Source organism: Acomys minous (genome assembly GCF_964271855.1).
Source record: "Acomys minous genome assembly, chromosome: 17".
Taxonomy (NCBI): Eukaryota; Metazoa; Chordata; class Mammalia; order Rodentia; family Muridae; genus Acomys; species Acomys minous.
This window is the reverse complement of record NC_140500.1, coordinates 17,066,534-17,076,651: the sequence shown is the minus strand read 5'-3', so window position 1 is coordinate 17,076,651 and position 10,118 is coordinate 17,066,534. Positions and strand designations below refer to the sequence as shown.

At 37.5% G+C, this 10,118-nt stretch overlaps 1 protein-coding gene across 2 annotated transcripts; it reads right to left on the bottom strand.

Moving 5' to 3' along the window:
• Positions 1 to 366: 366 nt before the first annotated feature.
• LOC311588269 (NKG2-A/NKG2-B type II integral membrane protein-like) lies at positions 367 to 9,470 on the bottom strand. 2 transcript variants are annotated; one of them, XM_084765801.1, is made up of 7 exons: positions 8,878 to 9,470; positions 8,440 to 8,541; positions 8,018 to 8,068; positions 6,766 to 6,917; positions 4,810 to 4,910; positions 4,308 to 4,450; positions 367 to 969 (listed from the first exon to the last, which is right to left on the bottom strand). In XM_084765801.1, exons 1-6 carry the CDS (start codon positions 9,140 to 9,142, stop codon positions 4,333 to 4,335), a joined length of 789 nt encoding a protein of 262 aa, XP_084621927.1. In that variant the 5' UTR covers positions 9,143 to 9,470; the 3' UTR covers positions 367 to 969; positions 4,308 to 4,332. The 2 variants fall into 2 exon arrangements, with proteins under 2 accessions (XP_084621927.1, XP_084621928.1); XM_084765802.1 differs by lacking the exon at positions 8,018 to 8,068.
• Between the last annotated feature and the right edge of the window lie 648 nt (positions 9,471 to 10,118).

Here is a 10,118-nt window from a genome sequence, read left to right as displayed (position 1 = left end):
ATGTCTGAATGTTATGAAACAACAAATATCTGACTTTTGAAGGACTTGGTTCTTCTTAAAAATTAAATTTGTTGGTATATTTTATGAGTTATATGATTCTTTCAGTAATGAAGACTTAGTATTTATAGACCAATACCTTTTCCAAGTGTGCTTCAGAATCCTCAAGTAATCATATGTATAAGATGCCTTGTCTGTCGTATTTTGTAGCAAAGAACAGATGCTTGACTGAGTTAATAGGTAATAAAATGCTGCTGGGGTTTAAAACATGAATCTAGATGAATGAAGGAGAGTGACCACGTGTTACAGAGAACACATTGATACATGTCGCTACACTCACCATTACTCCTTTCACATACAATTGCTATAAGGATCTTTTCAAGTTAGGTTGGAATTTTATAAAGTTTTGTCTTGTTTGTATCTTCTTCCATTCTGAATCTACCAACAAGGTCCTTTATATTCCACTGCGTACTCTGACTTATTTCCTTCTCCTGATCCTGGAGTAAGACATCCTGACAAAATCAACTTAGCAAAGAAAATGTTTGTTTTAGTACTTATTTCAGGTACAGTTTATTCTACAGGGAAGTCAAGGCAGCAAGAATATGAGGGAGCCTATTATATTACATCCACAATCAAGGAGCAAAGAGTGATAGATGAATGAGGCTATTCACTTCCCTCACTCAACATACTCATTCTAAGGTTCCCAAGCAGGAAATGGATATGGGACCATCTTCCTACCTCAGTCAACCTTTACAGTCTTCAAATATACATTGCACAGCAACCCTGGCAAACATGTCTAGCTTTTGAAATACATAATATATGACAAAATAAAGTGGAACTTTGTTTTTTTCTTCTGGGAGATACTAGTCTTCGTAGAGAGTGTGTGCCTGGCTCTGAAGATAAGATACATAAAAAGATTTCAGATGAATTTGTGTTCTGGAACCAAGTGTCTTCAAGCTCATCTTAGATCACCTGAAATCAAGGAGATCACAAAGCTTGAGTGAGAAATAGATCTTTACTTTTTAAATGTTACTACAATCTTGTGATTTTTATTATACAGCTTAACAATTAGGTAGGACAAACTTATGCATTGAATAAAATTAATTTTGGATACATAGTTTATATATTAATGCCAAAATAAAAAGAGACATTACAAGATATCTTTCATATAAAAGCATATGAAACGTTAAATTATTTTGTGTATAATCTTTATCTCTACTTTAAATAAACTTCAGTCCCCTAATCATTGTTAAATCACTAAAACACATGCCTTTCTTCGTAATAATAAGATGCTTAACTCAGGCATTTTTTGTCATTTTAATACTTACATCTTCATTATTTAATATTATTTTTTAATAAAAATGTTTTTCTAAGCATCATAGTCATGACAAAGGGAAACTGATTCTCAAAATATTCTAAGTATACTGGTGGAAGGCACAAAAGTGTGAAATAGACCTAACAACATCATTAGTGAAAATATCTGGGGCTGTAGAGTGTCTCAGTGCTTAAAGACACTTCATTGCTCAGCCTAGTTTCCAGCATCCATGTCAGGCAACTAACAACAGCCTGTAACTCCAGCTCCAGGGGGATCCAACATCTTTATTTGGCCCCTTGTATCTGTTCCTTTGGTCTCTTTGTATACATTCTGGAGTGAATACATATTTCTGTGTGTCTCCTGAGTAAAATTAGTGCAGCAGAGATACCTTAGATTCTTACAGTCCCAGTAGCATTAGGGGCAATGGGCAGGAGTGTATAGCTATGTTGATAGAAAAGAACAGATGGAAAGGTAGTTGTTTCCCCCACCCCAGGATACTGTGTTTCTTTTTTTCCCCCCTTTATTAATTTATTCTTGTTACATCTCAATGGTTATCCCATCCCTTGTATCCTCCCATTCTTCCCTCCCTCCCATTTTCCCCTTATTCCGCTCCCCTATGACTGTTCCTGAGGGGGATTACCTCCCCCTGTATATGCTCATAGGGTATCAAGTCTCTTCTTGGTAACCTGCTGTCCTTCCTCTGAGTGCCACCAGGTCTCCCCCTCCGGAGGACATGGTCAAAGGTGAGGCACCAGAGTATGTGAGAAAGTCATATCCCACTCTCCACTCTACTGTGGAGAATGTTCTGACCATTGGCTAGATCTGGGTAGGGGTTTAAGGTTTACCGCCAACCTCCTTAATCATCAGGGAAATGTAAATCAGAACAACTCTGAGATTCCATCTTACACCCATCAGGATGGCTAAGATCAAAAATTCAAATGACACCACATGCTGGCGAGGATGTGGGGAGAGAGGAACACTCCTTCATTGCTGGTGGGAATGCAAACTAGTACAGCCACTTTGGAAATCTATCTGGTGCTAGCTCAGAAAAATGGGAATAGGGCTTCCTCAAGACCCAGCTATTCCACTCCTTGGAATATACCCAGAAGATGCTCCAGCACACAGCAAGAAAATTTGCTCAACCATGTTCATAGCAGCCTTATTCATAATAGCCAGAACATGGAAACAGACTAAGTGTCCATCAGTAGAAGAATGTGTTTCTTTTTTCCAAGCAAGAATATGTGTTTGGGGAGGAGATGTTGTCAAAAAGTGCCATGCGTAGTGTTTCTGGTAAATTTTACCTGAGAGTAAAAAAAAAAAAAAAAAAAAATGAGGCTAGATAATTCAAGAACGGCAGTGGGTCATGGAGAACTAAAAACTATGGCGCCTCCATCTATGTGGCTATACCCAACTTTACTCTTTTGATATAAACTCGCTGTAAGTGGTAGAATATTTTTTTATGTTGAATTAAAATTTTACCAAGTTTTGTTTTGCCTTTGTATCTTCTTCCACTCTGAGTCCCAAGCCCCTTTTGGTACTGTCTAGAAGTGGAGATCAGTGGCTGAGCATTTTAAAGATTTAGAGAAACATCTTAATGAAACAGTCCATACACATAGAAGATCGAGGGGGGAAAATAAATAATCTGAACAGGGTACATGGTACAAACATTAGAATTCTTGGAAGTTTCATAGCTGGGTCATAGTCAGGTGATGCTTGACAAGATGGTTAAGAAAAAATCTTACAACAACTTGCACCTATAAAAATAGCAGTTAATATGTTTACACACAGAAGACATGGTGCACAGGGGTATTTGGAAACATTGGGTTATGGAATGGTCATTCCAGTGAAGTAGAATTACCTCCCTTTACATTATTGGCCACAGAGGTCCCCCTGAACTCACACATTATAGGGACTATTGAAAAGGATATTGGCTACACACTAGAAAGATAACCTCATCTTTCTGAAGACCTCACATACTCTTGAGGGAGGCCATATGGTAATCAAGCTGAGGTTGCTGTAAACTATCTTTTCTGGATAGCAGGCAGTCCTGGCAGGCAATATGCAGGTCGTTGGGTAAAACTATGACCCATTTAACTATGAAACCTCTGTGTTACAGCCATCATCACGATAAGCAAGGTGCACCCTTTCCTGTAATAGTGACATGAGTGATATTGAGGTAGCCAACTCTTTCTAAATTTGTTTTAAGGTGCTTTTCATGAAATAATCGATGTTTTGTATAGGAAGTCAGCATCAAAACTACTGCTGAAAAGTAATATATCTTAATGGGGTAGCTACTTCTACGGTTTATTACATGGGTGTGGTTTTCTAATAAAATTATTTCTACATGTTTTTACTTATGACCGTAGATATCTTCCTTGGCTACAGTGATAGAAAATTCTTTGTATGGTTGTTGGAAAAGACTCATAACCAGTGACACTGTCTTTATACTGTGACTGTAGTATAGTGGCACAGGATTAGGCAAAACATATGTCACCTTCATTGGGTCAGCTGTGCCTGTTTTCATGTGTCTGCCAAAACTGGCTTTATAGAGTGCTAGTATTACTTCATAGAAAGGGATGGGTTGGGGAGGGTTATTGTTCTTCACCTGAGTTTCCTGCCATTTGTATGAAATTCTGTCTTAATTACATATGTTCTTCAGTTTCAGGAGGTGATACAACATATAGGTTGTGGAAAGTTAGTTGTTGGTGTTCTATCTACATAGCTGTGGGGAAGCCATCACCCACAATGGGTAAAGACTTGGCAGTGTGGCTCCTTTGGAGTCACCCACAGTCTTGCCAGTAATGCCTTATCCATGTTCTATAAGTAAGCCTAATAAACTCATAGGTTTTTCAGGATGTAACTGAGGTGGGACTGCAACTTTTGTGTGTATACTACAGGAACTGTTTTTGAAAGAAAATAATAATCATAACAAATAAGTCACCTTAAGATGTACTCGATCACAATTCTATTTTCAGGTTATGCATTGAAACCATACCTGGCTGACTCCCAGTGCAGGTGTTTCAGTTTGTGAGCTTACATTCACAAAGATATGTATGTAAAGCCATACAGTTGTCTGTTGTGAGACCAGATGTTGACAACATGGCACAGTTATACTCATCATAAGGAAACTCTAATATCCTGCAATGGTGGAAACACAAAATTTATACACACACACATATGTATATTCACACATGCATATATATCTGTATAACACACAAATGTGTATATATATATCAGGATAATCTATCAAATGGGTGACTTCTATAAGTGCATGCAGAAGAAGGATATCATGAAAGTTGGCAATGCCATCTTCATTAGTAGTATGGGAAGAATTGATACTATGAAAGCCCATTCTTCAGATTCTCATGAGCATGTCATGAAGGTCAGCATCATTCTTCCTGTCTATAATTCAGCTTCATTTATTGACATAATTCTCCGAGGTTTTTGTTCTATTATTTTTTTCTTCCTCATCTGTTGCACCATTCATGAAAGCTTACTTTGGTTTGAAATTTGAGTCATTTTTCCAAACCCAGGGTTGACCTCTGCTCTTTCGGAAGACTCCAACCCATGAGACCAGTGAGAGGGATTGCAGAAAGTCCTACCAAAGAAACAAGGAAATTTCATCAGTTTGAAGGTTCTTATTATTTTTTAAATGTGTTAATGTGTTCTGTCATATTGTGGTTATTGTCCAATACAAGTCAACTTTTTAACATTGAGAATACTTCTTACATTGCCCCAAAACATACATATGTGTGTATTTTTATATACAGTTAACTTTAAAATGTCTATAGTTTAAAGGTTTTATTCTTCTATTAGTGGGGGAACTTGGTGTTTATTTTATGTAATTTAACAGTGATGCATACTAACAACATACCCAATACAAGGATGGAAGTACATTTTCAGGTACTATGCATGAAATTCTCTAGATGCTGTGCCCAAATCAACCTATTTTCTATTATTCATCACAGTTTGACTTTAGAAAAAAATTAATGAGTCATTATTAAAGAAATACATGATATATATATATATATATATATATATATATATATATATGTTTTCTGGGTACTGCATTGTCCCCTGGCTAACTTCCTGCTGTTGTTTGTCAGCATTCTGATGGGTTGAAATGAGATAGTATTAATGCTTGGCTTAATACTTAATACTTAAGCTAGTATTACTCTCTTGTCTACTGTGACAAAACAAGGGTAAACTTAGAAAATAACAATGGAAGGCACAAGCCACAAATTGTGAAGGACAGAAAGGAAAAGTTGAAAGTGTTTTGCACCTGAAAAGATGAGGGATGACAGAGAGGTAGGGCATCTCCTATCCCTCATATGACAGAAGGAAATGACTTTACATGCTGTCCCTGAGCACCTACATTACAACAGGTGGATCCTGTAAGTTCATGCCTTCTCTGTGTGGAAGGGAGTCTCAGCAGCAACAATGGACAAGTCTAAAAGTTCTAGACTGTGGGTCTGTCGTCATGGGCCAGCGTGGCATCTCAGAAGTACGGGTACGCATGGTTAGCCAGAGGAAGTGGTTTTGGTTTTTTTTCTCACTAAAGGACACCAGAGCAGGCCTGTGGGTTGGAGTCCTATGAGTACTTATAAATGTTTGTGCAGAAAGTTCTGTGTCTAAGAGTATGACTCTCACTGTTTTGACCTGGGGACATAGACTTCAGAATGTAATATTCACATAATATAGCAACGATAGTCAGCAAGCTGCAGATATCAGTGCAATAATGTGGACAAAGTGCCCTAAACAACATCAGAGAGGCTCAGCTAGAAAGATAAAAGTGTAGACTGGCTTTACTCATATACAGCTCAATGGCAAACATAACTTATGGACAAAATGCCAGGAAGAAGGTTTGGGGGCAGCAAAACCTCATGACAGTATATACAGTAAAGGGGCATGGAGGAAATGGAAACATCTTTCTGATAATCTGACTGGAACTGCTCCCATCTAGTCACTTTCTGATCAGTCTGAACCATCAGCACATGTGTAGAGCTTTTCCTTTTACAATAAGAGTAAATGGTAAAGTTTATCTCAGATTAAAAACACTTGTAGAAGAATGGGTTTCATAAATAAAATAAAATAAAATACTAGAAATAGATATTTACTACCAGGACACAAAGACTAGTAAAAAATTGCAAAATAAAAATAACAAAATATTATACAGACTTGTAAATAAAGGAAACACGTATAAGAGTAGGAATAAGCAGGTCAGTGGTAGCACATGCCTGTAATCCCAGCACTCAGGAGGCAGAGGCAGGTGAATTTCTGTGAGTTTGGGGCCAGCCTGGTCTACAGAATAAGTCCCGGGGCAGACATGGTTACACAAAGAAACCCTGTTTCCATAAAAATATATATATATTTATATAATAAGAATGAGTTCTACAAACATCACATTGACAGGAAGAAAGGCTAAGCAATGATTGACACATGTCAGCTCTTACCTGCTCCTCTTCACTATCTATGTAAAGCAGATTACAGTTTTTGGAAGCGCAGGACACCAAACTGTCACTCCATGTTTTTCTCTCCACACCGATATGAATACAGGTGTGAGAATAGGATATCCACTCCTTTGGGCAATGACTACAAGGATGCGCTGAAGAAAGATTAGGGTTTATTACCTAGAAGCAACATGAACTTAATAATGAAAATTAATTTACATGTGTGCATAGTTTTGAACATGCATGTACAAAACGTAGCTATGTACCTCCTATACTGGTACATAGAAAACAAAATACACACCCAAATACACTCAAACACAGAGTCAACTTCTGGTTTACAGTTCGTGTGTCCATAGAAAGCACGTGAACAGAGAACAAATTCTCTCCACGTTTTTTTTTTTTCATATTGTGGACTATAACCTCTGTTTTAAACGACCGAATTCACTTCTCACTCATCACAATTTGCCAGCAGGGCATTGAAGCCACTTATCAAAATGGTTGTACGGCTGTTTTACATCATTATTTCCTCTGAGTGCTCAAAAAAGGATTATAATCCTGTAATATTTATTTGTGAGAATGTAGCGTTAATTTTTCTAGATTATTCCCTTGCTATAAATATAATTTAAGGCATACTCAGGTAGTCAAGTTTATTCCTTCTCAAGTCTCTGATGGAGCTGATGACCAGGTTTGCTTAGATTTTTTTTATTAACTTATTCTTGTTACATCTCAATGGCTATCCCATCCCTTGTATCCTCCCATTCTTCCCTCCCTCCCATTTTCCCCTTACTCCCCTCCCCTATGACTGTGCCTGAGGGGGACCTCCTCCCCCTTTATATGCTCATAGGGTATCAAATTTGCTTAGTTTTACAGTTAAGCTTCCTTGTTTAGAGATTAAGATGTTGTTAGGTCTAGATAGGTATTTTAAGTTGATAATGACAATATGTGATGGAGATTGATTGACATTCAGAAATTTAGATGAACCAAGATAGGAAAGATGTTTTCTTCAAGGCTGTCAAATACAAATAGCCAAAACACTAAGAATGTAACATTTTATATAATTCCTGATTATGTCATGGTTCTTCTTGCTATATGTAGTTTATGGTATATATGTATAATAATATAAATATATATGTAAAAATAAAAATGTTTAATTAATAAAATAATACAAAAAATATAACTTAAGCCTCTGCATAGTTTACATGAGACACAACACACAATGCGTGCACACATCATAAGTTTGACAAGTGAGGTGTACCTTTCTGGGTTTTGATCAAGAATGAGTGAATCTGTTCCTTTGGTTCAGTATCTAGAGGGGCAAAGTAATTCTTAAGAAATGTGACATCTAAACTAAAACAACAATTTTAGTTTCTTAATTTGAAATTGATGACCCATTTAAATTAGAATAATACAGAATACATTTGAAATTGCTGAAATATGAATAATATGGTGAAATATTAAGGAAAATTTAGTTTAATGATAGTCTAAACATATTATAATATATCATTCATAAGTCTGTCAAAATTAGAATAACCATTCCACATTTTTTATAATTTTTTTTTAACCATTCCACATTTAATCCACATATCTTCTTGAAAATAAAAGCTAAGAAGGAGCACTCAGAGACACTTGGTCATTAAAGTCGAAGGCTCGCTTATAATCTCTCAAAGGCCTGCTTACATGACGAGACAACTCTGGTTACTATCACCAAAGCCACCAATAAGGCAAACCAGATGATGCCCAAGATCCCAGAGATGAGCTTCTCCGGAGGCGATGAAAAATCTGCAGGGAGAAACGGATGTGATAAGGAATAAAATGGACACAGATGTCCACAGGCTTTACACAGAAGAGAGGTCAGAGAATCAGCAGAATAAAACCAGCCCTCCCAGGTCCTCCTGTATACCGAAATCGGCCTTTAGGAAATACCATCACCTTTTCAGTGAAGACAAATGATTCGAATATTATTGCAACAATGTCTGAATGGAAACTATGCTCACAACTTACATTATAACAGCGTGGGTCACATTTGAGCTTCTTTCTTTCCTGTAAGGAGCCCTTCCCCACCTCTGCCTGGCAGCTGGTACCCCAGAGCAGTTACACCGAGATTAAATGCCTTACTTTTGCAGTGGCAGCGCCCGTGGATCCTGGGATGCTTCTGGGAAGCACTTTGAAGGCTGGGCTCCAGCAGGCCCTCTCCTGCTCCTTTACTGAAACGGATCTGCGACTGGGTTTTCTTTGCTGCTTCCCTGGGTTCTGAGACACGTTCAGTTCCAAACAGTCGATCCATGTCTGGTGTCTGCAGGCCAGTGATGTCAGATCTGTGCTGTTCCGCAATTCTACCTGTGAGCTGTGCTATGGCGATCCTACTTAAAAAGCTACACATCCTGATGCAGTCAAAAAGGAGGGGCCCAGAGAACTGGAGCCTTTTGTCAGTTGAAATATCTAAGTTTTATTTGTCAAATGCTCTTTGATAATTTTTTTAGTAGGAAAATGAAAAAAATAAATTAGTGAGACAAATAAAAGATAAGGTTTACAAAATAAAAGATAAATTTTATATATTAAATTTCGTTTTCATAGGAATAACACCATGAGATATTTTAATGCCTTCATGAAAGGTTTCAGTGCTGTTAGAAAATAATTATGCATCAATTTTACCATGTTAAATTCAATAAGGAGTAGGAACAATGTCCTAAAACTTCCTAAAATGACTCAGAAGTTTGATATATTCTAATTACTCTCATTATCTTACTTTTAGTCAATACTTTATATGAATTTAATAAAGTGAGTCAGGTACTGTTAAATTAGCATCTATTTGCCCTAACGGAAGGGTTCAGAGAAATTACAAAAGTTTTAAGGATATTGTAAATATTGGAAAGGCCGGTGGGGGCTGAGCAGCGAAAGGTGAGAGTCGGTGCAGAAATCTAGGACAGCAGTGGCTGCGAACTCTGCCGGGTGCCCCGTGATGCTCAGATGGAGTCAAGATTTCTCACTAACGCGTTTCCGAAGGCTGAACCGGAAATTCTCATACTCGGCTGATTTTGAAGTCAGACTTCCTCATCACACCTTTACAGCGTAGGACGCTTTGGGTTCTCTTGAAAGGACACAGTGGTCCTCTAAGTCCACTGTGTAGTGTCATTTTCCACATATCTTACAAGAATTGCTATGCGTTCTGTGAAGGTGAGAAAGTACTAACCACAATCCCCAAGCTGCCCCTTACAAGATATTCTTAGGTATTTTTTTCTCTTTCATTGAAAAAGATTTTCTTTACGTATAATAATTCTGATTACAGCTTTCCCTCCTCTACACCTTCTAGCTTCTCCACATCTCATCTGTTCTATGTCCTTTGTGTCGCTCATTAG